The sequence below is a fragment of the Phyllostomus discolor genome, chromosome 3, assembly GCF_004126475.2.
Source record: "Phyllostomus discolor isolate MPI-MPIP mPhyDis1 chromosome 3, mPhyDis1.pri.v3, whole genome shotgun sequence".
In the NCBI taxonomy this organism is placed as follows: domain Eukaryota; kingdom Metazoa; phylum Chordata; class Mammalia; order Chiroptera; family Phyllostomidae; genus Phyllostomus; species Phyllostomus discolor.
The window spans coordinates 214,067,162-214,092,666 of NC_040905.2; the positions used below are offsets into that span (position 1 = coordinate 214,067,162).

Here is a 25,505-nt window from a genome sequence, read left to right on the forward strand (position 1 = left end):
CAGCTGCTCCAGCCGCCTTGGGGGCCTTGCCAGCCCGGGGACAGCCCACCGGCTCTCTCTCGGGCCACCTCCGGGCACCGCCTTCCCGGCCGGCTGGGCGGAGGAAACGTCCGGGGCAGCCGGCCCGCGGAGGGATTCCCAGCTGGGCAGAGAGGGCTCCTGTCCAGCGTCGGGAGCCTGACCCGAGCCCGAGCCGCCGCCCACAGTGGGGGAGGGGCTCCGGGTGAGCGCACACACGCTCCGGTTATTTTTTTATTTTTTTATTCTTTGTATGAGAAAGTTGAATGAAAACAGCGCTGCCCTCGTGCCTCGGCTGGTTCTTCCTCGTTCGCACCGGCTGCAGTCGGAATGAGCTCCTGGACTCCGCCCGGACGGCCTCGGGCGCCAGGTCGGCCCTTGGGGGCTCGGGGCAGGCAGGGGCTCGGTCACGCTGGGGTCACTGCCGCACAGCCCCGCCCGCAGGGCTCCCAGAGCTGTCTGGGGCCCTATTCTCCGCGTTTGGTGAGCGGACAGATGCCGCCGCCCTCTTGCACGCTGCAAGGCCCAGGCACCTGTGCCCCTGGTCCCCACCCCGTCCCCGCCGGGCCCCGCTGCACCCGAGTCTGTTGTTGTCAGCACTGCAGGGAGGGGGGGCCCCGGGCTCGGAAGGGGTCGGCGGAAACGGTCGTGGGGCTGGGAGGCAGAGTGGTAGGAATCAGTACGTAACCCGGACGGCACCCAAAGCCCAGCGCCACGGTGCCAGGGTCACCTGGGAAGCGGGGAGGGCCGCCGCCGAGCTGCCGGGGCTTCGACCCCCCCCCCCCCCCCCCCGCATCCTGCCGTGCTCTCAGGAGGGAGCCAGTTGTCCTGGTGTTCGGAAGAAGTGACAGCCCACAGCCAGCCTCAGGGACAGGGAGGGCTACAAGCTGACCCATCTGAAGTCCCAAGACCCCCATGGCCAAGCAGAGGCAGGAGCCAGGTTGCTGGGTGGGCCAGGCTAGCGGCTTCCCCTCCGAGCAAGTTTCCGTGGAGACGGTGGGTGGCGCTCTCCTCCTGTGGCCCTTGAACTGTGGAAACAACTAAGCAGCAAGGGAGAGAAGGCTCACCACCAACCAAAGTGTGATGGGGGAAGGCGGGAGGAGTGGGCCAGACCAGGTGGCGGGGTTCGGGTTACTGTCCTCAGTTTCTAAACTGAGCGACAGCTGGTCTCCCGTGGCCCATTTCGCCCTCCTGGGCTGGTGCCCTCATGCCCAGTGGGGAGCAGGGTCCTTCCTCTGAAGGCAGAGTGGCTGTCCGGCCCCTCATCCTCTGTGGCCCCAGCCCCAGGCAGCCAAGCTGGGCGGGCAGGTGCACCCCTGGCTTCCGGTCCCCCAGCCCTGGCCAAGTGCACGTGTCAAGGCCCCTCAGCCTCCGTGTGGCTAAACTTGGGTCCATCTCAGCCCTTACCATGTTGTTATGCCAGCTTTCTGTTCTGAGAATGCTCACCCCAGAAACCAGGGTGCAAACCGAGTGTGGAGGCGCCCGAGGACCCCCCACGCGCAGAGCAGCTCCCGCACGGCCTGCACCCTCGCCCGCTGGGCCTCACAGCAACGCCGTTCAAACGTCAGCTGCGGGCCACTCAGCCCTGGATGCTTGGCAGCCCCCTCCTCTGAGAAAAGCCACACTCCCCACAGCCAAGGCCAGCATCACACCCCAAATCACCGGTTATCCCACAATGTCATCGAGTAGCATGACACATTCTCATATCCCCAATGGTTCCCCAAACATCTTTTCTAATCATTTTTTTAAAATACTTTATTTTCAGAGAGAGGGGGAGGGAGAGAAACATGGATGTGTGGTTGACGCTCGTGCGCCCCCTACTGGGGACCTGGCCCGCAATCCAGGCATGTGCCCTGACTGGGAATCAAACCTGTGGCCCTTTGGTTCTCAGGCCCACACTCAGTCCACTGAGCCGCACCAGCCAGGGCTTTAATCAACTTTTATTTGCATTGCGTTTACTTATAACCTTAAAATCCAGAAGAGAGCCAGGGTGGTGGCCGGAGAGGGTGGGGTGGAGCTCCAGACAGACTTCGAAGGGCAAGCCAACAGGTTTCGCTGCAGGTACGGGCTGGGGACTGGCAGGAGGCAGGGCGGCCTCCAGGCCTGCCCGTGTGCCTAGGGGCACGGAGCCACCCTGCCTGAGCCAGGGGAGGAAGGCGGGGAGGGGTGTCCCGTCCCCATTCTGTCCACAGCTGGTGAAGCTGTGTGTCCCGTTCCCCAGAGCGGGTCTGGGGTTCACAGGAGTCGGGACTCGAGCCCGCAGCTGGGGCACCGATGGGGGAGAATTGACAAAAGATACGTGGTTTAGAGACCCCGAGAGAAGCCAGGCTGGGAGGGGGAAGACCTGCTATTTGGGGCCCGAGAAGCCCCGTGAAGACAGGTTTTGGGGAGGCAGGAAGATCAGCGTGTCAAACCCCCCACCCCGCCCCGCCCCAGCCAGCCTGCACAGAAAAGGTCCCTCAAGATCCGGAAGACCCATCAGCCACACGGGCACTCAGAGCTCAGCGACTGTGTTCGCTCCCTGGACTGTGGCCACTCAGCCGACACCAAACCGCCCCCGCCCGCCCCCCCTCCCGGTCCAGGGAAGGCCTCCCTGGAGATGGGCACCCAGGACAGACGACCCCTGCCCTGGCACAGGCTGGCAGTCCATCATTTCGACTCCAAAGCGCCCCTCAAAGGGTTCAGGGCTGTGTCAGAGCCTGTCACCGCCAGGAGTGCAGGATCACAGGTGCGGTGGTCCCAGCCTCGGCCTGCAGGACACCCCCCTTCCCCGGGGAGTTTTTATAAAGGAGAAGCCTTGTCTGAAATCCCAGCCTGCGAGTCTGCGCTCCGGAGCACAAGTCGCCGCCTGGCCCCGCCCCCCCCGCCCGCAAGCCCCTTCCCCGCGCCCCCGCCCCCGCCCCATCCCTTTCTCCTTAGCATCCTCATCCCGCTCCTTCCTCTGGTCCCCTGATCGCCGGTCACCGCTGAAACGTCAAGTCCACGAGGGCACAGTCGGGTCCTTTCTTCCCTCCTGTGCCCCGGGGCTCGGGACCCGCCCGGCTCTTGCCAAAGCGCGGCCCTTTCCGAGCCATCGCGGCCTCGCCGGCTTCCACGTGGGGTCCGAGCCCCCAAGTACCGAACTGTTTCTGTGGTCTTTCTCACTGAGCCCCCCCGCGCGCGGGGCACTGTGCGGAGGAGGGCGCCGGGAGCGAGACTGCGCTGCCGCCAACACCGGCCCGACCCCTGTTCAAACCCGAGGTCCCGCGGCCCCCGGCCACGCCCACGGGCCCAGCCCCGCCCCCGGCCAACAGGGCTTTGCGCTCCGCCCCGCGGGCCTCTTCCATGGAGCCAGGCAAAGCTAATCGAGCGCCGCGCGCTGGCGGCTCGGCGCTCAGCTGGCGGCGCCTGCGCACGTGGTGCTTCCGGCGAGCGCTCTGCCCCCGCCGCGACCCGGTTGTTTGGGGTCGCGCGGGCTGGGTACCGGGCGTGAGTTGGGGGGCGGGTGCCAGTCCAGGCCTCGGTCGCTGCGCTCCGGCCCTCCTGTCCCGGAGCGGGACCTCGAGTGAGCCCACCCGCGCCTCCAGCCATGACTTCTCTGCTCGCCAAGGACGCCTACCTGCAGAGCCTGGCCAGGAAAATCTGCTCCGGGCCCACCCCGGAGCCGCGGCAGCGCAAGCCGGGTAACGCGCAGCCCAGGGCCGGGCCTGGGAGGGGGTACCCCTCCCTGCCGGGCACGAAGACCTCCCAGGCACGAAGTCCGTGCCTGCCCCATACCGCACCCCAAGAGCCTTCGGGGGGTCTAGACACGTGGGTGCGCGAGACGAGAGTGTAAAATAATAAAGGGAAATGTGTAAGTGGTGTTTAAAGTCCCCAGCTTTCCCTGCTTGTCGGGGGCATCAGCCTGGGGGTCCGAGGGCTTCAGCCGCACCCGCCCACCGGGCAGGGGGCACGGTCGGGGTGTGGAGGGGGTGAGCCTGTGGCATGGGGCGTGTGGCGAGAAGACAGGAGGAAGGTGCTCCTGTCCGGGGTCACGCGGCGGCGGGGGTGCCGAGGCTACCCTCGGGAAGTAGACACACAGCAGGCTGTACAGGAACGGGCCTGCTGGGAGCTGGGACTGGAAGTACTGCTTGGGCCTGGGAGAGGGGACAGCGGCGGCGGCGGCGGCGTCTGGCGTGTAGCAAGCAGAGAGCAAACGAGTTTTCTTTTTATACAAGGAAAACATTCATGATAGAATATTAGGAAAAGTCAGTGTTCTCGTCAATCAGTGATAATTAGGTCTGTGTATTGTCATTTATTCTCTGTCTCACTTACTAAAACAACTGAGTTCTTAGGCTGTGTAACACTTTTTCCAGCTCTCAAAACGGAAGCCTACGTCGTTATCATTTTTAAATATTTTTTAAATTTTTAGAGAGAGAGGGCAAGGGAGAGAAGGAGAGGGAGAGAAACATGGACCCGTTGCCTCTTGCATGCCCCCCAACTGGGACCAAAACCACAGCCCAGGCATGTGTCCTGACTGGGAATCGAACTGGCGACGCTTCACGTTGCAGGACGGAGCTCAACCAAGCCACACCAGCCAGGGCCTGTGTAACTAATTACTCTCGGTGGCTTCGTAGCGGTTAGCCATGTAACAGTGTGGTGGTTTGTCTCCCGGGACGGGTGTTGTGCGCAGGCGGGGTGAAACCTCCCAGCACACTGCCGGGTCCAGCGTGGGGACGTTTATCGGGGTTTTGATGTGCGTGAGCAGTCTGCTTTCTCCAGGAAGGTTACGGTTCTGAGCTCTGCGGGTGAGGGTCACCGGAGCCTCCAATTCGCTCTGGGCAGCCTCCTGAGATCACAGCCCTGGCAGGACCCCTTGCCCATTGAGTGCGTCACAGTTTGGGACAGCGTTTCTGTCTGACTTTGTATTTCAGCGGGCAGAACTCAAGGCTCAGAAGCTGCTGGGCCCCCGAGAAAGAAGAGGAAGAGGGCACAGAAGAAATCCCAGGAGCGGGAGGAGAAGGTTGTGGAGCCCAAGGCCCAGGCCCTGGGGGAGAAATCTCAGGCCACTTCCCGGGCTAGAAAGCCAGCAGCAGCAGCAGCTGCGGAGGAGAAGGCCGGGGGCCCTTCCGGGGCCCTTGCAGGTGAGGAGCTCCTGCAGCAGCTGGGCTGGAAGAGCATCGCTGCCCTCAGGTCCCTGAAGGGGCGTCAAGAAAGCGGAGTCATTGCAGGGGCCCACAGGCTGCACGAGGCGAAGAGATGGGAGAGGGATTTGGCTTGATTTGTTGGAAGCATTTTACTGCCACACACGGGGATGCCCCGTTCCTGGGGGTGTGCCGGGGGCCAGTCCAGGCTGAGGAGGCCACGTAGAAGCTCCTGGGACTGTCCTGCAGACCCGCCAGTGGCAGGGCGGGCTGAGGGGGCCACAGTGCACAGAGACTTGGGCTCCGAGGCCGGGCCGCAGGAGGGACTGAAAGGTCAGCTCTGGGGCTCCCCTTTCAGCCCTCGGGTTCCTTCCTGCAGGTGGCCCGGCCACAGAGCCTGAGTCCTTCTTTGCCCTGGATGTTCTGCGGCAGCGGCTGCATGAGAAGATACGGGAGGCCCGGGGCCAGGTAGGTGGGGACGGACCGGAGACCGGGGGCCAGGAGTGAGTGGCCGCTGCCCCACCGGGATTGCACAGTCCAGGCTGCCTGGAGTCGGGAGAACCCAACGAGTGAGCGCAGCCTCCCCCTCCAGGGCAGCACGGAGGAGCTGTCCCCCACCGCTCTGGAGAAAAGACGGCGGCGGAAGCAGGAGCGGGACCGGAAAAAGAGGAAGCGGAAGGAGCTGAGAGCCAGGGAGAAGGCAGCCAAGGCGGCGGAGGCCGTGGAGGCTGCTGCGCCGCCACCGGAGGCGCCCAGCGAGGAGGCCCCTGAAAAGCCGGGGCTGTTGTTCAACAAGGTGCGGGGGACCCCGCGGGGCCGCTGGGTTCGAGGGTTTAGGCGGGCGGATGGTGGTAACTCGCGCCACGCTCTCGCCTGCAGGTGGAGGTGAGCGAGGAGCCGCCGGCCACCAAGGCACAGCGCCGGCGGGAGAAGCGGCAGAGGCTCAAGGGCAACCTGCCGCCGCTGACCGGGAAGAACTACCGGCAGCTGCTGGAGCGGCTGCAGGCGCGGCAGAGCCAGCTGGAGGAGCTGCGCGGGCAGGACGCAGACAAGGCGCGGGAGCTGGAGAGCAAGATGCAGTGGACGGCCGCGCTGTACCGGGCGGAGGGCGTGCGCGTCCGCGACGACGAGCGCCTGCTGCAGGCCGCCCTGCGGCGCAAGGAGAAGCGGCGGGCGCAGCGGCAGCGCCGGTGGGAGAAGCGCACGGCCCAGGTGGTGGAGAAGATGCAGCGGCGGCAGGACCAGCGGCGCCAGAACCTGCGCAAGAAGAAGGTGGCCAAGGCCGAGCGGCGCCTGGAGAAGGCCCGCAGGAAGGGCCGCGTGCTGCCCCAGGACCTGCAGCGCGCTGGCCTGGCCTGAGGGGCGGCCGCGCCGCGTGCGCCTGCGCCACCAGCGGGGCCCTGGGCCGGCCCCCAGCGTGCGCGCCCTCATGCTCATAGGGCCTAGGTGGCAGAGGCAAAAGCACAAGCACATTATCGAGAATAGGAGCCTGGGCCCCAGGCTAGGCGCGGGACAAGCCAGTTCCCGGCTCCAGCCTTCTCTGGTGGGGCTGGAAAGCCCCCCAAAGTTTGCAGGGCGAGGGAGCAGTGTGAGGGGTAGGTTCCCGAGTTCACCGGAGCAGGACGGGAGTGGCCTTGCTGACACCTGTGCGGGTCCAGAGCTCGCTTGGGGGGACCAAAATCCAGTGCACATGCCCAAACGCCAGGTGCAGCTGGTGGCTCGGATCACTGGGAGTGACCGCGGGCGCGCCTGGAATCAAATGATTCTGTTTATTTGTAAAAAGGTCAAAAACTAGAATTCAAGTTAGACGTGCACACCAAGGATTCTAAGACAGCCCCTGAAAGGCGGGAGCCATGTTGAGCACACGAGCTGAGAAAGAGGAGGAACAGGCGGGGGCGGGGCGGAGGAAGAACGGAACTGGCGTAAATGGGGGTGAGAGGGCCGGCAGAGTGAGCCCAAGCCTGGGGCAGTGGAATGCAGGTGGGAAAGCCCCCCGGTTGTGTGGTAATGTGGATGGCGTTTCAATAAAGCAGCACTGGAAGTGTTTGGGGTGGACTCCAGTTGTGTGACTGGCTGTGGATTGGGGTGTCCCCGGGAAGGGGCTCAGGTCACGGCCTACCCTGCCAAGGGCAGGGAGCAGGCTACTGGCACGGGGATCGCACGAAACAGTGGGAGATGGTTGCCGTTTCTCTGCAGAACTGGCAACGCCAGGCAGACAAAAGTCAGGTGGCTGTGGGAGGTCTGGTGACCCCGCAGTGTCTGGGCCCCGGACATGCCTGGCATGGTGGTGGTGGAGACACCCCACCCCCACCCCCAAGCAGGAGAGCGGGCCTCGGGGTGCAGAGGGTCGGCAGCACGGGAAGGGTGGGATCTGGGCGCGGTGTGGAGTTTAACGTCTGGACGCTTCAGTCACCTGAGTCGATGGTTCCCAACAGATGGTGAAGGACGTTTGGGACAGAGAGTGAAAACGCTGTCCCGGCCTTGTGGGTGAGACGGGGGACGCTTGTAGCCTGGCGGTCCTTCGAGTAGGGCTCCAGACCTGACCCACCGTCCAGGACTCGGTGAGGGGCGACAAGCAGCCTCCTCAACCGGCCCAGGGGCGGGGGCGGCCGCTGCCGGTCTGGAGACGAGAAGGGGGGCGTCTCGAGGAGACTGGCTTCTCCCTGGAAGCCCCTCAGACGGGCCCTGCGAGGGGCTGATGTCTCAGAGCGAGCCCCTGAGAGGCTGGGCGCCGGGGTCCCTGGGTCATCCGCGTTCCCCCGTGTCCTCATTTCCATCCTGAGGGGCCCACACTCGGAGATTTTGGCCCCGGCGTTCCCGCGCAGGAGCCGGTGGGGCTGGGGACCCACCTGCTGCTGACGGGGCTGCCCGACGGGCTGGGGAGAGCTTGGGCTCCCCGAGTCTCAGTCCTGCAGCTGAGATGATGTGAGAGGTTTTCCTGCAGAGACATCGGGAGTCTCTGCTCCTTAGGCCGTGTCTCGAGCCAAGAATTTAGGGCTTGGAGCCCATCACTTTCTCTGTAGCTACTGCCCGCCCCTGTGAAAGCACAAAGCAGCCCCTGCACCCTGCGCCCTCCAGGTTCTCCGGCCTTTCCCGTGGTTCTGGGCTGGTGCTCAGCTGGTCTCTCCGAAAGTCTTGCCTCCCAGAGACTTCTGTCCCGGAACCACATCTCCAGACACATGCACCGGTGCGTCCAGGGTCCCACGGGTTCGTGCTGACCAGACCACGATCGCCCTTGGCTAACCCAGCCAGATAGCGGATCCCAGATGTTCCCTGGGCCGGTCACGGCGGGTCGGTCTATGTTGCGTTAACCAGAGTACCTTTTACTGAATAAAGTCAGTAGCTTAAAACTAGACTGATCACTGGGTATGTCTCAGCAACTAGGAACAGAAGGCGGTCCGCAACTGGATAAAGAACATTTACCAAATGTTCAGGAACAAGGCAAGAATGCGCCTTCTCATCACTGCCCTGCAATATCATCCTAGAAGTCCTAGCACATGCAATAAGGCAAGAAAAAGATCAAAAGCATAGAGATTGGACAGAAATCAAACCATCTCTGTAGATGATGTGATCATCTGTGTAGAAGATTCAAATTATTTACCAGTTATTTCCTTCATGGGCCTTGGCTGGTGTGGCTCAGTGGATTGAGCCCTGGTCTGTGAACCAAAGGGTCGCTGGTTCAATTCCCAGTCAGGGCACATGCCTGGGCCCTCAGTGGAGGTTGCACGAGAGGCAACCACACATGGATGTTTCTCTCCCTCTCCCTCCCTTCCCCTCCCTAAAAAACGAAGATATATGAAAATAAAAAGACTGCAAACCAAAGCCACGCCCAGAAGTTTCCCGTTACTGCTCATTTGTCCTTTTGGAGCTTCAGCCGTGCAAACCGATCCCCACCCTCCTTGGGCGGGGGGGGGGGGGCAGGGAGTCTCAGAGTGGCAGTCGCTGAGCAGCAGCTCACACTCTCCCTCTAGGTCTGGGGCGTGCTTTGTGGCCACCGCAGACGGTCCTGCAGGCCAGCGCCTGCCTCCGCACGCTGCTCTCTGGGTGAGAGTGGAAGCAGTCCGGGCCCCAGGTACCCTGCTGCATCGAGTCACAGAGCCCCTGGGGCTGGAGCCGGGCCTGGCCAGGCATGCATCCCAGCAGGGGGCTGCCTGGGGGGGGGGCCGGAACTTCGGGCCGCCTGCTGTGCAACAGCTTCTCTCAGGGTCCCGCCTGTGCTGGAGGCCTGCGGGAGGTGCCCACCTCTTCAACCAACCCCACCCCACCTCCCCCAGCGCTTTGGCCTGACCACAGTTCTAGCATCACTCTCGGGAACAGAAAGACAGACTTCCAGCGTGAGCACAGGAGGTGGGGATGAGACACCTGGTGGGGGATGGGGTCAGGAGTGGTCCTCCAGTGTCTGTATCAGTGGGACCTCCTCTGCCTACAAGGAAAAGGGGTGCTCACTGGAAAGAGCCATGGGGAGTCCCCCGGTGTGACGTGCTGCGGGTCCCGGCCCTGCTTGTCCCCTTGGCGTCAGGCTCTTCCTCAGCTGGTGGCCACAAGACCGGGACTAGGAGCTGTCCCTGGTCCTGGCTGCCCCGCTGGGGGCCTGGGGGCCCGCAGAAGGGCCTGCTGTGCGGTGGTCAGATGTACTGGGTCAGCGGGTGGTCTGGGGTGCCCAAGGGACAGTGACCGTGTGGGGGACAGTGGGTGAGATGTGCACAGGGTGGGGCGTGGCCACTACCGTGTGGGGCTTCCCGGCCACAGGGCCCCTCCTGGGTGAGACTCAGCAAGCCCCCCACTCCCAGAACTCAGAGGGACCCCCAGGGAGGCCGGCTCCACCCCTGGATGGCAGGCATGGAGGTGTAGAGCCGTAACACTCTGGTCGCTGACCCCGAGCACCCCCGGGACCAGCAGCGCGGGGGGCAGAGGAGGACAGACGCCCTCCTGCTTCATTGGCACCTTCTGCCGGCCCCCAAGCTTCTCCGGGGCGGCCGGTCTCGCTGGGCGCTTCAGAGATGAAGGCGGCGGCCTTTGGCGAGCTGAGGTCGCCAGGAACATTGGACAACATTGAACATTTATTCCAGATTTTGAAAGCGTTGTCTGCCCACTCGAGGCAGCTTTTCATTCCCTCCCCGCTCGCCTGGTGTGGTTTCGCCGGCACACGGGGGCCTCAAACAGCTTCGGAAACTATTGCTGCTGTCGATGCAGTGAAGCGCCTCCAAGGTTGGTTTCTTAAGCCCTTAATGTGAATGCACAACGTGGACGTGCTTGACAGCCGAGATGCAGGACAGTTACAATCCGCCTTTCTGGAAACTTCCTGCTACTGTGAAGTGCGCGCCCCCTTCGGGCAGGAGGGGGCGCTGTACCGAAACCATTGGAAACTAAAGAGCTCGGGGAGTAAAAAGATCATAATGTGCTGATTCTTAATAAAAAAAGAAAAAACGAAAAAACCGCTTGCCAGGTGTTTACGGGGTGGAAACGTGTATCTGAAACGTAGCGAGCTCCCAGAGCTCATTTAGAAAAAGACGGCAATCCAGGAGAAAAAGCGGGCAACGGCTCCACTGGGCTCGTCACCGGAGGGCGCCCGGTGGGGGTAAACCACGTGCTGTCCCCCCCAGACCGGCAGTCTGGGGCGACCCTCAGGGGCGGGGGACCACAGCTCGGGCCCGAGGGACAGCGCGGGACGGCGGCCTCACGGCATGATGGTGCGCGCACACGAGGCTGCGGGAGAGGGGAGGGCGGGGGACAGGGGCGGGGCCGCGTTGGCGGGACGCTCGGGCTGCTCTCCCCGGTTTCCCGACCACCGCCCCCCCCCAACGTCCGGGGCACCGCCGACGGCAAAGCCGTCCTCCAGCCACAGTGCGGAGGCCCGAGGGGAGGGCCGTGTGGGCGCCGGAGGACACCGGGCGAGCCTACACGGTGGCATCGGGTCCTCGCGAAGTGGCGTCGTCACCTCCCATCCCCCCGCCGCCCGCGTGGGGGCGCTCCAGTGCGCGTTACCGTCCTTGGGGAGGATGGTCGCCCCCCTCGCGAGCTCCAGAATCTCACAAATGTCTATGAACTTCCTCACGCTCGGGAAGCTGGACACGTTCTGTCTGCCTGTGGGCGAGGGGCGGGGTCCTCATGTCAGCGTGGCCGGCTCTGGCCGCCCCGGCCGCCCCCCACCCCCAGCTGAGCCCGCCCCCCCAGATGCCTTCAGGGTTCCTGGGACAGAAAAACAAGATGACAGCTGGCAGGGTAAGGGGATGACAGGGAAATGTGGGTGTCCCCAGAGGTGGGGTCGCCACCCAGGGTCCCTTGAGTTAGAGCCCTCTCAGCTCGCTCAGTGCCTGCCTGTCAGGCTCGGCCGATGCCCCCCGCCCCCCACTGCACTGCCGGACCTGCCCGGGAGACTCCCCAGGAGCCCTCCTCCCACACTCTCCCACGGAGCCCCATCCCCATGCTGGGCAGGACCTCTCCCCGGTTCCACATCTCCCCTCTGAGCCCCCACCTCCCTGCTCCGGCCCCGGCCCCTGTGTGTGTGGGGGGGGGGCTCTGCTCCCACAAGGATGGTCCACCCCACGCCTGGCTCTTGCTTTCTGACCTCCTCTCTGCAGTGGCCACCGTGGGTGGGGACCCGTCCGTGTGGTCTCAGCCTGCAAGGCCCACGCTGTGCCCACCAGCCCCACCCTCTGCCAGCCTGCATCCCCCCACAAGCCAGGCCAGACACCCTGGACGGCCTGCCGGGTCCCCCATCCATGGGGGCAGCCAGGGTAAAGGCGTCAGGTGGTGGGCCTTGGGGGCGACGAGGGTGGGTCCTCAGGTGGGGGTTGGTGCCCTCGTGGGACGAGGAAGTGGCCGGAGCTGCCCCGCCAGGCGACGAGCACCCCAGAGGAAGAGGGCCACCCCAGCACCCCACCCTGCCTGTGTCCTGCACCCTGCACCCCGTGGTGCCAGGAGCAAGGTCTCGTGGGAGCTGCCCGCCATGGCGCCTGTGTGGTGCCCGCACCCACGCCCCTCCCAGCCCCGCACCCTCCGCACTCCCTGCCCCGGAGACTGGCCCCCCACGAGGCCCTGGCGCGCTGGACTCACTGAAGAGCAGCAGGGTCCTGGAGGTCCGGCCGGCCCGGCCCAGGCGCAGGTCCACCACGCCGTAGCTGTAGTCGGTGGACAGCACGCGGAAGCCCTGCACTCCCTTCGCTGGGCGGGCGGGGGGAGCACACAGCCGCCTGACTCCTCCGGCGGGCCAGCCCGGGGCGGGTGGGGCTGGGGTCTGAAGGCCCTGGGACGGCTTGGGGCCCCTCCTGCCCCCCATACTCTCCAGGGCAAAGGGGCCCCTGGGGCACAGTGCCGTCCTGGGAGTCCCGTCCAGGGTCCCCGGGGCCAGGAACCCACGGACCCCCCCCCACCCTGTGGTCTCCCCTCGGCCCGGGCCCCTACGCACGGGTGTTCCTGAACACGGCCTTCTTCCTGTCCTTCCTCAGGATGAGCGTGTGTGACTGGCACCCCTGCACCCTGGGGGGCGAGGGGGCTGTGAGCTCACCGCCCAGGGGTGGGGGTGGCCCACTGCCCACCACAGCCACCGGCCCCGCCCAGCACCACCCTCTCCTCTCTCCCCTGCCAACCTCCACTCTGGGGGTGCCTGGGGGTGGGGGGAGCCTGGAAGCCTCACTCCCCGGCTCCTGTCCACGTGAGGCTCTGTCGTTCTAGAACTTTCCAGTTTGGACGAGGGCCGGTCCCACAGCTTAGGGGAACCTCCAAAGGCCCACCACCTGCCCAGGGCCCCGGGGACTGTGGCGGCCTCTCCCCAAACCAGCCCTTTGAACTTCAGGGCTGGAAGTGATGGGGGTCACGGCTGCGGGCTCAGCCCCTGAGAAATGTCCAGGCTGACCCGCAACTCTGCCCCCCTCCCCTGACCCCTTTTCCCCACATAGAGGGAGCCACCTGGTGCTGCTTTTGTCCGGGGGTCTGTGAAGGGGGCACTGGGGGTGCCGCGCTTGCCCCCTCCCTCACCCGTTCAAGGCGAGGACCACCTTCAGCCGGCCCACTTCGCGAACCTGCACCAGAGACGCGCCCAGCTTCCTCCGGTCTCCGCCCGGCAGGAGCCCCCGGGTGTCAGAGGCGACGGCGAGGATGTACCAGAACCCTGAGAACTGCAGAGGGCGCTGGGGAGCGCGGGCGCGGCCCCCCCACCCACAAGGGCCCTGCCCGAGGCCCAGCCTGCACCCAGGCAGGGGGGGCCGCGCTCCGAGTGCCGGGCCCCCGTCCCGCGGGGGCCTCCCGGGGACCCCTTTCCTTCCAGCTCCCCCCTCCCCGCACCTCGTCCCACTGACTTCCTGCTGCAGACCCGCGCTCGGGCATGACCGGAAGGCCATCGGCCTGTGCCCACAGCCGCCCCCACCGGAACCTTCCGCCGCCGGTGAGGACATTATTCCAGAACAAGCCCTGCTCGTTCCGCCCCCGCCCCTGCCCACCTGGCGTCTCCAGGGGACCCCAGGCCGCACCTGTCTGGGGCCTCTGCTCTGCCCCACCCCCAGGCTCCCGGCCCACGGGGCCCATGGTGGTCAGTTGAGATCTGCAGTCCCAGACTATCCCCCACAGAGACCGTCAGCCCCTCAGGGAGAGGCCTGGGGGGCTGCCTGCTGGGCCGGTTGGAGCTTTCCCGCCTTGACAGGCTGCCTGTGCTTTGGGGACGGAACACCAGCCCAGCTGCCCCATCTGCACCTGCCCCTCTGCGGCCAGGCCCCGGGCGCAGGGACTGTGGCACCAGGCTCACCTTGTTCCAGTTGAGATTTTGGGACTCCCTGGGGAGCTGCTCTTGCGGCTGGGACCCCACAGCCAGCGCCAGCACCAGGGCCAGCCCGGGCGGCAGCCACCCCGGCCCCATCCTCACCGCCCTCTCTCTGGGCCACTGGGCTCCGAGTTTAAATCTCCCTGCGTCCCTGCGCGGCCGTGGGTGTGCGGCCAGCCCGGAGCCTCCAGAGGGCTGGGGATGAGTCCGGTGGGGAGGGGGGGAGAGACAGAGTTTTGGGCCCTCCCCCACAAGAGGGCCAGCCCTGGGCCCTCAGCCACTCTGGGTGGGGGCAGTGGGGGTGGCGGAGCGGCCTGCCTGGGAGGCCCTGAAGACAGGGGCCATCCTGTTCCCAAGGTCACGCCCCTGGGCCTCTCGTTCCCAAGGCCCGTGTCTCGGAGGCGCCTCACCCAGCAGCGAGGCTGCCCAGGAGAGCAGCGTCACTGAGGGTCCCTGCATCGGGGGACACACGTGTGTGGGGCCCGGGCTGGACTCGTGTGCATGTGTGCATGTGTGCACCTGTGCGTGTGGGTCCATGCGCAAGCAGAGGCCCCCGCCTGCACCTGGCCGTGAACGCCAGGCGGCCCCCCCTTGTCCTGCCCGCCCAGCTCCCCTGGCGGCCTTGCTTCTGGCAGGACTTGAGGCTCCAGGAGGACAGAGGGGCTCAGGCCCTGCCCCAGCCACCAAGCCCAGGCAGGGGGGGTGCCCAACTCAGGCCTGGACACTGGGTGGCCCAGCCGAGCAGCCCAGTGGGCACTGGTGCCAGCTCCCTCGGCCCAGCACCCAGCCGGACTGCGTCCAGGCCACGGGGTCTCACCCAGGCAGCCCAGAGCCCCCGCTGCCCGGAGACCTGGGGGACCCCTGCTTCCAGCCCAGCCCCTGCCTCCCAGCCAGCCCCTGAGCCCCAGGGTCCCCAGATCCACAGGGACCCTGACGAGGGATGCAGGCACCAGCCAGCCCGTCCTCCCAGAGCCGACTCTGCTCCGGGGCTGAGCTGGGTGAGGCCCCGCCCCGCCCTGGGGCCTGGTCCCTCTGCCCCGCACACACGCACACACGAGACACCCAGGGCCGGTTTGTAGAATCGTTTTATTCGGTTCCGCAGCCAGAGCCCCCGGGAGGAGCCGGCCCAATGACCAGCACCCAGGCAGCCGAGCGTGGAAGGTAGCACCGGGCAAGGTCCACCGGGTTATGGTGGGCGCTGTCCCCCTGGGGGCCCCGGCACTCACTGAAAACCAAGACAAACATGGGGGGCCCAGGTTCACTGGAGAGGCGTCTGCCCCGCCCTGTGGCCCTTGGCCACCGGGCCCTGCTGCCCGCTGGGGTGTATGGGCGTCCAGGGCCCCAGGCCCCCCCTGCGGGTGGGGAGCGCGTGGTACTTGGGAGGGGGCTTACCCGGAGGACCTTGTGCGCACAGGAGGCTGGAAGGAGTGACAGGGGTGGTGAGCAGCGCGGGCCACAGTGCCGCCCCCCAGCCCCGGGGCCTTCCCCCAGCCCCACCCAGGCTCAGGGGGCCGGGCCCACCCCTGCAGGCCTGACTGGGGGGGCGACTCCTTGAAGGCCCCCCCAGGCCTGCCGGACTCGCTGAGGGTCCCCGGGGCCGCGCAGAGGGCCCGGCCACACTCACTATCGGCCTGCAGCTGGGCCCGCTGCTGCGACAGGAAGCCCAGGCCCTTGCTCCACTTGGCGAAGCGGCTCACGGCCTCTGGGCTGGCCCGCTGCGTCCGGCCTGCAGGGGTGGGGGGCGGCCTCCCTGTGAGGGCCGGCCAGCGAGGGGGACAGCGGTCCCCGCGCCCCGGCCCCAGGGGGACCCACTCACTGTACAGCTCCACGGTGCTGAAGGCCTCGTCCCGCTGCTCCAGCTGCGTGAACACGATGGCGAAGTCCCTGAAGTTGGTGTCCAGCACCCGGTACTCCAGCACGCCCAGCGCTGGGAGGCAGAGCCCTGTGGGGCGGGCCGCCAGGCCCAGGGCCCCGGCCCCCTGCCTCCGCCCCGTCCCTGCCCACCTCCCCCCACGCAGAGCCCGTGGTGGCTGGTGGACGGGCATCGGGGAGGAACCGCCGTGCGATGGGCCGGGACCCCCGGACCCTGTCCCCACCGGGGCCAAGTCCCGCTGCCCAACGCGCCACAGAGGGAGGCCTGGGGTCCCCGCTGAGCGTGGAGGTGGGGCGAGGCCTCTGTCCTCAGAGCTGGCGCCCGGCCTCTGACAAAACAAGGCTGTCTCGCTTCCCGGCGGCGAGCTGGAGCTCCCTGAAGCCTCGGGACAGCACCCCCTCCAGCACACTGGCCCTGCCTGTGGGGCCCCGGGCAAGCCCACCTCGGGGGGGCCCCCCCTTACCGGGGTTCTGGAACACCCAGGCAGAGTTCTGCCGCAGCAGCTCCACGGCGTCCAGGTGGCACCGCTCCAGCCTGGAAACGAGAGGGTCCGCCGTCCAGCCCCAGTGGCAGCGACGGCGCCCGGCCCACCCGGAGGCCCGGAGGTGGGGTGGAGGCGGGACTCCGAGCAGAGCCCGGCCAGGAGGGGCGGCTGGGCTGGGTGGCACGGGGCCTGCCCCCTCACCTGTGCCGGGACGACTGCACCTTCAGGTGGTTTTTAGGGGTGAGCGTCACCACGACCCCCTCGATGTTCTTGGTGGCCTTCTCCACCGCGAAGCCCCTCTCCCCAGAGGCCACGGCGACGACGTACCAGGGCCCCAGGAGCTGTGCGGGGCGGGAGCCGGTGAGGGGCGCCCGCTCCACATGTGGGGGACCCTCCCCAGCGGGGAGCCCGGGCACCCATGCAGCCTGTGCCCGACGGGCTGGCCCTGGGCGGCCCAGAGGCGGTGGGGACCCAGGGGTGACGGGTACCTGCGTAGGGTCCAGCCTCCCCAGCAGAGCAGCCCGGGCCCCGGGCCCCAAGGCCAAAGCCAGGAGGGCCACCAGCACAGCCCTCATGTTCCCCGAGGTCCGCACCCGCCCTCAGCCAGGGCTGCAGCCCCCCCAGGCCCCGGGTGCCCATTTATAAGGCTCCGAGCGCATCGCTGTGGGCGGCCAGGAACCGCCACACGCCGTTCTTGGCCTCTCTTCCTGCCGGGCGGCCAAGCCACCCAAGGGCGGGTGCTGGCTCACCCCCCGTGGCCTCCACACTGGGCCCGGCGTGTGCCCTGCTGACCTTGCATCTTGACGCTGCCTTCCCCTCGGAAGGCTCCGGAACGAGCACCCTAACCCCAGGCCGGCCCGCCGTCTCCCCGCTCTCCCAGAGGTCCAACGCCCTCCCTTGCTCCTTCTGGAAAGGCCGGATCCCCTGCTCTTGGGCCCAGCCAGCCACAGGCTAAGGTCCAGTGCAAGGAGGGAGGCAAGAACCACAGGTTCTTTCAGAAGGTATTGTCTTCTTGGATGACTTTTGGTTCAATCATTAAAAATACAAACCGTCCCCCAGAATTCACAGAAAGCTCTCCCATGCTCTGCTCTTCGGGCCATGACCCCCCACCCCCACGTGCAGCCAGCACCCGGCACGTCCTGTTCTCCCGTCCTCCGTGCTCCGCCACCGGTCTGGACCTGCCCACCCTGGCCGGCCTCCGCCCTGCGACCTCCCACCTCCGCTCCCATGGGTCCCCCGGCAGCCGAGCACAGGGGGCTCGGCAGCACCTGTCTGAGCCCCGGAAGCCGGGGAGGTGGCAGGGGGACCCTGCACTGGTGGCGGGCGGGGGGAAGCGGAACCCACATTCCTGCCCCCAGGCTGGCTGGCTCTCGGGGGCTCCGTTGCCAGAAGCTCAGGCAGGACCTGGGAGGTGGAGGAAGGACGAGCCGTGTGTCCTGCCAGGGCTGTGTGGGGGTCAGGGGGCTGCAGGAGCACCCCTGCCACCCCCACGGGGGAGGTGAACCCCCCTCGGGGACCCAGAAAGTCTCAGGCCCTGAACCTGGGCCGGGATGTCCCTGACGCACATTCAGGCCACCGCAGCCCGGGCCGTGGAAATGTCTGAGGCTGCGTCACGAGCCACACGTGTGGAATGACTCAGGGAAGGACCTCGGAGTCACCGAGGTCCAGGACCATTCCAGGACGGAGTCTCTGCACAACGCCCCCCCCAAACCACGTGGCTCCCAAAGAAGGGAAAGTATCAGAAAGCCCCCGTGTCTGCCCATGACAAACCCAGCCACCCAGCAGGGTCGGGAGGGGCCGTGAGGCTCAACCACGGACGGAAAGGGGCCCCAGGAGAAGCCCCTGACGGGGGCGGGCCGAGCAGGGCCGGGTGGGCAGGCGTGGCTTCAGGACGGCGCCCTGCAGGGTGGGGGTCAGAAGCAAACGTCACGCACACACCCCGCAACCCGCAACGCACCCACGAGAGAGCGGCCCCTGTGCCCGAGTGACAGGCGCCTCCCCCCCCCCCCCCCCCCGCCGCCACCGCCCAGCGGTGCAGGGGACTTGGGCCGCCCAGCTCAGCCACTGCTCAGAGAAACCCAGGAGAGAGTACGGGGGCAGACACCCCCAGCCGGGGCGGGAGGGTGCGGGCAACTGCTGCTCGCCCCCCACCGCACCCGACCCGCTGCAGCGGGAGAGGGACCCTCTACGGCCTGGGGCAGACAGGGGTGGGTGGCAGTGGGAGGGAGATGCCGTCGGAGGAGCCGGTGCTGAGCTCAGGACACAGGGCGCCCCGGGCCCTGCGGGTAATGATGCGTGTGCGTCTCCAGGCCAATGACAGCGCTTCCCGGGAGGAGCAGGCGGGCGGGACGCTCCCAGCGCCAACGGAAGGCAGCGAGGCCGGGGAAACAGCCGAGGCACCAGCACCAGGTGTGGCTCGGAACGAGGGCCCGGGACACACTGTCACTCCCCATCCTGGCACTGTTGGCGGCGGAAGAATGGCACCAGGTGTCAGGCCCCGGTTCAGCAACTCAGGTTCTTGAGTTCTGGCTAAGGAGGAATCCGGAGTCCTGGCTGGGGTGGCTCAGTGGATTGAGTGCTGGTCTGTGAACCACACGATCACCGGTTCGATTCCCAGTCAGGACACAAGCCTGGGTTGTGGGTCAGATCCCCAGCAGGGGGCGTGTGAGAGGCAGCCACACATGGATGTTTCTCTCCCTCTCTTTCTCCTTCCCTTCCCCTCTCCCTAAAAATAAATAAATAAAACATTCTTTTTAAAGAAATGACGAGAGAGAGGGAATGCCCTTAGGGACAGAAGGGAAAACGTTTCATCAACAGAAAGTACTTTGCTGACTTTCAAGCACACCTTTGAAGCTCTGGATGAAATGGATACATTTGCAGGACAGTTTAGTCTGTCAAAATGGACCCTTTCAGAGACACACGCGTTGTACGCAGATGGCGGACAACGGAGAATGGGTGGTGGGTGGACACACGGGTGGACACACGGACGGATGGACAGGTGGACAGGTGGACAGGCGGCAGGCTGGCTGGATGCATGGACGGACGGACAGACGGACAGAGAGACGGCAGACCGCCGGCAGCTGCAGAGCTGTGCGCAGGAGCGGGTGGGCCGGGGGAGGGCGCAGCTCCGACCAGCGCGGCTTCAAAGCCGTGTGCGCTCCGGGTGTTCTCGGGGCCCTGGGCACGGAACCGTCTGTCCGGCCGCGGGCTGTCCCTCCCTCCCGCTGTGGGGACATGGCTGACGACCCCTCTCGGAGGCCTTGGGTTCTCCCGCCCCTCCGCCCCGCCGGGCAGCGCTGACCGCTGTCGCCGAGGGCAGAAATGTGTCCCTGAGCATTGTCCTCTGGAAGCCTGGCCCTTCGTGTGTGTTTGAGGTCGGGGCCTTCGGGGGCCGAGGGGGTCAAGCGAGGTCACAGGGTGGGGCCTTGCGGAAGAGGGGACAGCTCAGACACCCCTGAGGACGCCGAGGGAGCCTGCCGGCTGCAAGCCAGGAGGGTCCTTGGCAGAAAGGAACCTGGCGGGCACCCCGCCCCCGGCTGTGCAGCCCCCAGAGCCGGGGGCCGGGAAGCGGCTGCAGCCCAGCCGTGCCGCTGGGGTGCCGTCAAGCAGCTGAACACACGAGCCAGGTGTCTGCCCCGGGGGCTCCCTGTACCTGCCGCAGGACCTGGCCACACGGATCTGCAGGACAGTCCCCCGGTTCCAGAGCACCTGGCCGGTTAGAGCTCAGCCTCCAGGTGGAGATGTGGGCCTCTGGGGTCTTGGTTCATGTTTGTTAGGGCGAGTCCCGGGCAGACCAGACCCTCAGGGCGGTCCGACCTCCCAAGGGCACCTCTGGCCGGGCAGGTGCTCCCTGCCCCAGACTGGGGACCCCCAGCCGGCCCACCCTGCCTCAGCCGTGAGCCAGAGTGCCCTTCCTGCCCAGCAGCGAACAGCCCCGTGGGTGGAACAGAAGGGGCCACAGAGCTGGTCACGGTGACAGAGCGCGTGACGGGGACCCAGGCCCTGCGTCAGGCTGGGCCAGCCGTGGGCACCACCGGTGGGGGTGGGAGGGGGCGGAAAGCAATGCCCAGGAGGCTTGAGATGGGGCAACGGGGAGCCGGGGCGGACTGAGAAGGTGGGTGGGAGGGACTGTGGTCACCTTCTGTCTGCGACACCTGACCCAGAGCTCAGCTCGGCCGACCCAGCGGGGCAGGCCTCGGGCTCCCGGGGGCAGGACCAGCCTCAGCCAGGAGGGAGGCCGTGGGCGGCCGGACCTGGGGGCTCCAGGCAGGGCGGGGCAGGGCCCTCACGGGAGAAAGGGGGCAGCAGGCAGGAGCTGTCCCCTGCCCCTGAGCTTGGAGGCCCTGACCCAGCCCCCTCCAGGCAGGGGTCCCGCCAGGGCGGGCAGCCCACACCATTCACACTCCCAGGCCAGGGTGTCATTTCTAGGGCGGTCACGGGCAGCACCCTCCCCCGCCCCCACCGGCACCCCCCCCCCCCCCCCCCCGCCCCCGGCCCCCAGGAAAGACTCTGGCAGCGGCTGTACTAAAGGGTTTATTGGAAGCTGGTGCAGTGGCCCCTCCCACCCTGGGGCAGGGGACAGCAGGGGTGTGTGGGCGGGGCTCCCGGCAGCCTGGCCCGGGACCCGCTCCTAGATCAGCTCCTAGACGCAGAAGGGCAGGGGCTCAGGGGCGCTGCAGGCCCCCCGGGGGCCGGGCTGGGCGTCCCGGCTGCTGCGTGGCCCTGCACACAGCTCCGCCCCGTGTCTCTGCCCTCAGACAGGGTGGCGGTGCCCCCTCTGGGGCTGTGTCCCACACAGGGGTGGACAGACGACGGCGGGTTGGCACGTGTGGGACGGGGTGGGGGGCTGAGACGGTGCCCACGGGGCCCCACCTGGGAGGGACGGGAGCGGGCAGAGCCCCCAGCAGCCCCTCACGCCCTGCTACATGGAAGGGGGCCTGGGACCCAGCCCCCGGTGCCCCACCCAGGCCCGTCACTGCCCCCCAGCCTCCAGGGTCCCCGTCTGGTGGCCCGGGACCTAGAGGCGCCAGGACTCCCGTCAGGCCGGGGGCTCAGGGGGGGCTCGGTGACGGCTCACCTGCTTCAGGAGCTCCGCGCACCTCCCTGTGGGACGGGGCCGCGTGAGGGGCTGCGGGGATGGGCCCCGGCCCCGCCGGCGGGCGCACAGCGGGCAGAGGAGGGCCTTGCCCCTCAGGCGGCCCCACAGCGGTGCCTGCGGGCTGGGCCCTGGCCCCGCCCCCCACAGAGAGAGCCCGCCCACCGGGCCCCAGACCCCTCTCGGCGTGGGCGCAGGGAGGAGAAGTGGGCGGGGCCCCCGCTCACCGGCCGCAGCGAGTTCACGCAGGTGGCTGTGGACGACAGAAAGTGAGGCGGGGGGTGGCGCCGGGGCCTCCGCTGGCTGGGGGGGCGGGGGCGGGGGGGGGCTCCCAGGTCCCGGAACTCACGTTGCAAGCTGAGCAGGTGCACCTGCCCGGGCGCGAACCCGTGCTCCTCAGCCACCTCCTGCAGCCGCTTCAGGACTTCGTCGTTGTGGTCCAGGCTGCGGCCTGGGGGGGGAGGGGCAGCCGGGTGGGCGGGGGCGTGGGGCGCAGGCGGGGCCCCTCCCACACCCCTCCCAGCCCATCGATCTCTTCTCTCTCTCCTGCACCCCCGCCCCCCGCCAGAGCCGGCGTCCCCCTGGGGGGCGGGGCCGAGGCTCGGGGGAGCAGCACCCCCACCCGCCCCGCCCCCCTGGGCTCACTGTAGAGTTTTATGGCCCTGTGGCTCTTCCTGCCCTGGCGCTGGACGATGTCCAGGATGGCGTAGGTCCGGTAGTCCGTGTCCACCACCGACACCTCCTTCTCTTCTGGGGGACGAGCGGACACGGGGCTCTGCGTCCCTACTGTGTGCCCGCCACCTCCCCGGGGACAGGTTCCCCCAGGGCTTGCGCCGGCTCGAGCACGCACGCATGCGCATTTGTGTGCACACACGTGAGTGCACGTGCACACACGCCGGAGGGTTGCACCTCCCTGAGGGCCCCGCCGACCAGGACTGAAGACCCCGAGTCGGACATTCTCTAGGCACCGGAGGGCGGCGGGAGCGGCGCCCTGGCAGGGGTAGGCCCAGGGGCTGCGGCCGGAGGCGGGGCGTGGTGGCCGCGGGGCTCCCAGGCGCCAGCCCTGAGCCTCACACCCGCTGGGGGCTCTGGCCCAGGGTGACCCGCTGAGGCCGGTGTCCGGGGGAGGCCATGGGGGAGCACAGGGTTGTCCCCCCCCCAACAAACTCAGTGCCTGGTGGGGCTGAGCAGGACCCTGAGCGGCAGGACCATGCACCGCCCCCCTGGATGTGGCCTGCAGGGAGGTGTGATCAGAAGACCCCGCCTTCAGGACCCTCGGGGACCTGGGGGGCAGGGCAGGGGGGCCGAGTGACTGCTGGGCACCCGGCCTCAGGCAGCTCCTTACCAGACTTTCTGGGGAGCTTGAACTTCCCCGGGGCGTCCCCCTTCAAGGCCAGACTCTTGTTCTTCACACAGCGGTTTCCACTGCAGAGCACAGAGCCCTGCAGCCAGCTGCCCCCCACCGCCAGGCCCCCCATTCTGGACCCCCGAGAGCCCCCACCCCGTCGGGCCCCTGCCCAGCGCCCTGTGTCCCACTGGGCGGAAGGAAACCACCCCTGGGGGGCTGACCAGCCCCGCGGCCCCCGACCCCCACAGCGTCCATGCCACGTGGGGGCGGCCCAGGGGGCGGTGTGCGCCCTCAGAGGGTCCCCACCCACGCCACACACCCCGGCACGGCCCAGGGAGCAGGGGAGGGCAGCCGAGCAGCGGCGCCTGCTCCAGGCTCCATGTGGAGGCCCGGCACCTGGGGGGGGAGGTCCCAGGGCCGGGGTCAGAGGTCACCGCGGGAACGGTCTTAGGCAGGATTAAGCCCCCCCCCCCCGGGGACTTCCCCTCTGCTCGTCCGGCCCCTGGTCTGGACAGTTTGCCCTCCCCGTCCCTCTGCTCAAACCCCCGATCCCGGAGGGGCGGCCGGCATGCCTGGGCAGGGAGGCCCCCCCCAGGTCCTCCCCCTCACTCACTCTTCGAACGCAGTGGTCAGGACCAGGTGGCCGCCGTCCAGCTCCACCAGCACTGCCCCTATCTTCCGCAGCTCTGGGGCTGAGCTCTGGGCCTTGGAAGCAACGGCGATCTCGTACCACAAGCCTGAAAACTGGGGGGGGGGGGGGGCGAGGAGCTGCCACAGGCACACACGTCCAGGATGGGGCCCCCCTCCCCGCCACGTGGGACAGCAGCCTGGACAGTTCGGGGTCACCCCGCACTGTGGAACCGGCAGGGGCCTAGAGCGAGCAGCCCCGGAGGACTCCCCAGCGCACCCGGGGCGGCAGGCCCCCCACAGCGGGCACCCTGAGCTCCCACCTTGACCAGGTCAAAGTCCCTCAGTGCCGAGGACTCCTGTGTGCTGGCTGGCAGTGCCACGCACAGCGCCAGCAGGGCCGTGAGCCCGGCGACCTTCATGTCAGGCGGCTGGGCGGCTGGACCAGCTCCCTAAAACGCCGGAGCCACAGCCCTGGGGCCTGGCCCCGGGCTTATATCCTTCCCCACGGGCCCTCGGGACAGGCACAGGCTGGCTTCATTAAGCAGGTGGGCAGCGCTGGGCGGGCCTGCCAGCAGCCGCCCACCCGCCAGCCCCGAGGGGGAGCCGCCCCCCTGGGCAGGGGGTGAGTGCCGTCAGCTCTCTCAAGGCGACTGCCCGGCCAGAGCCCGGCACCCCTGCACGGTCAGCCCCGGGGCTCTCGGACTGTGCGTCCCTGGCTGTGGGCAGTGCCGGGCTCCAGGATGAGAGAACAGGGCGGGACGGGACGGGACGGGAGGGGCATGACCTGTGGGAGTGTCCGACCGGGGGACCGCTCTCCCAGGTGAGCAGGTCGGGGAGGTGCGCACAGCTGGGCGCCGCGCCAGGGTCCCAGCTGCTGAACGCGCCCCGCACAGGGAGCCCTCGGCTTCCTGGTGGTGTGCGTCCCCACGTGGCCAGCACAGGCCCCTGTCCCTTGGTCCCACGCCCCCCACCCCCAGCCCTAGACGTGTCCAGGACGGGGGCCCAGGCGCCCGAGACCGGCCAGCCGGGCAGGCTCAGTGGGGTGAGACGGAGGACATGGGTGTGCGCGCCGTGCCGGCTCTGCGCATGTGCCCCGGGCTGCGGGGGGTGCGGGGCGGCCCGGGTGTCCTGCTGGCCGGCCACCTGAGCCCTTGGAGCACCCAGCGGTCACCAGAGGGCCAGTGAGCAGCACCCAGCCACCACAGCCAGGAGAGCCCCTGGCCCTCTGGGTCTGAACCACACAGCCGTCCCCCAGGTCAGAGGGCGCCCTCTCGCAGGGGAAGAGCTGAGCGGCGGACATGTCACACCGGCCCAAGGTCACCCAGCAGGGGGCGCTGAGTGATCCCAGCGGCTGTCACTGCCCTCGGCCCCCAGCCCACCCTCGGTGGGACCCTGGTGTCCACCCGGTGGGCACGAGACAGGGGGAGGTGGGGGCTTTGCAGCCCCCGGCAGACACGTGCGGCGCCCATGTGTCCTGCGGGCCCTGGTGCCCACGCCTCCCTCCGGGCAGGGCCACGGGGCCAGGCCCCGGAGCCCAGGCACCGGGTGGAGGAGGGCCGGCTGCCCCCACAGCCCCAGCCTGGACGTCCTGCTCGGTTCTCCCTGCCGCCCCCCCCCCCCGCCTGGCGGTCCCCACAGCCTTAGTGACTTCATCCTACAACTCGTGTCTTTAAGTGACATCTGAGGGGACAGTGGACAGCACTCCACTCCTGCACCGTCCACCTGGGCTCCGGGAGGTCGGCGTCTGTGCCTCCCGCAGCAGCTGGGAGTCTGATGCCCGGGACCACCGGGCCTCCGCAGCCCCCTTCCCGGCAGTTGGCCCGCGTGGAGATGGCCAGGGAGGCCGAGAGCCCGGACACGGGGCCCGATGCCTCCGCAGCCACCAGGGTGCCGGAGCCATGGGGCCAGCTGAACTGCCGCTGACCCAGTCCCCAGGGCAGCCCGGGTCCTTGGGGACTCAAGCTGGGCGGCCCTCCGGGGCTCCCCGGGGCGGGACAAGGCTTAGCCAGGAGGGAGGCTGTGGGCAGCCCGACCTGGGGGCTCCGAGCGGGGCAGGACTGGGCCAGGCAGGGCCCTCACGGGAGAAAGGGGGCAGCAGGCAGGAGCTGTCTCCTGCCCCTGAGCCTGGAGGCCCTGACCCAGCCCCCTCCAGGCAGGGGTCCCGCCAGGGCGGGCAGCCCACACCATTCACACTCCCAGG

The 25,505-nt window shown here is 67.9% G+C and overlaps 3 protein-coding genes across 5 annotated transcripts; 1 reads left to right on the forward strand and 2 right to left on the reverse strand.

Annotated features, from left to right (window-relative positions):
* Positions 1–3,404: 3,404 nt before the first annotated feature.
* Positions 3,405–24,890, forward strand: SURF6 (surfeit 6). Of its 3 annotated transcripts, XM_036022479.1 has the most exons (7): positions 3,405–3,680; positions 4,911–5,120; positions 5,500–5,588; positions 5,713–5,916; positions 6,000–6,493; positions 10,985–10,988; positions 24,860–24,890. In XM_036022479.1, exons 1-5 carry the CDS (start codon positions 3,587–3,589, stop codon positions 6,477–6,479), a joined length of 1,077 nt encoding a protein of 358 aa, XP_035878372.1. In that variant the 5' UTR covers positions 3,405–3,586; the 3' UTR covers positions 6,480–6,493; positions 10,985–10,988; positions 24,860–24,890. The 3 variants fall into 3 exon arrangements, with proteins under 3 accessions (XP_035878372.1, XP_028374979.1, XP_035878373.1); XM_036022480.1 differs by lacking the exons at positions 10,985–10,988; positions 24,860–24,890 and having other exon boundaries at positions 3,406–3,676; positions 4,907–5,029; positions 5,087–5,120; positions 6,000–6,531; XM_028519178.2 differs by lacking the exons at positions 10,985–10,988; positions 24,860–24,890 and having other exon boundaries at positions 6,000–6,531.
* Positions 10,798–14,073, reverse strand: LCN10 (lipocalin 10). The gene is made up of 5 exons (XM_028529526.2): positions 13,861–14,073; positions 13,098–13,237; positions 12,529–12,599; positions 12,177–12,284; positions 10,798–11,204 (listed from the first exon to the last, which is right to left on the reverse strand). Exons 1-5 carry the CDS (start codon positions 13,969–13,971, stop codon positions 10,798–10,800), a joined length of 837 nt encoding a protein of 278 aa, XP_028385327.1. The 5' UTR covers positions 13,972–14,073.
* On the reverse strand, positions 15,134–16,828 carry LCN6 (lipocalin 6). The gene is made up of 5 exons (XM_036020142.1): positions 16,434–16,828; positions 16,212–16,282; positions 15,692–15,802; positions 15,412–15,601; positions 15,134–15,293 (listed from the first exon to the last, which is right to left on the reverse strand). Exons 1-5 carry the CDS (start codon positions 16,805–16,807, stop codon positions 15,134–15,136), a joined length of 906 nt encoding a protein of 301 aa, XP_035876035.1. The 5' UTR covers positions 16,808–16,828.
* Positions 24,891–25,505: the final 615 nt, after the last annotated feature.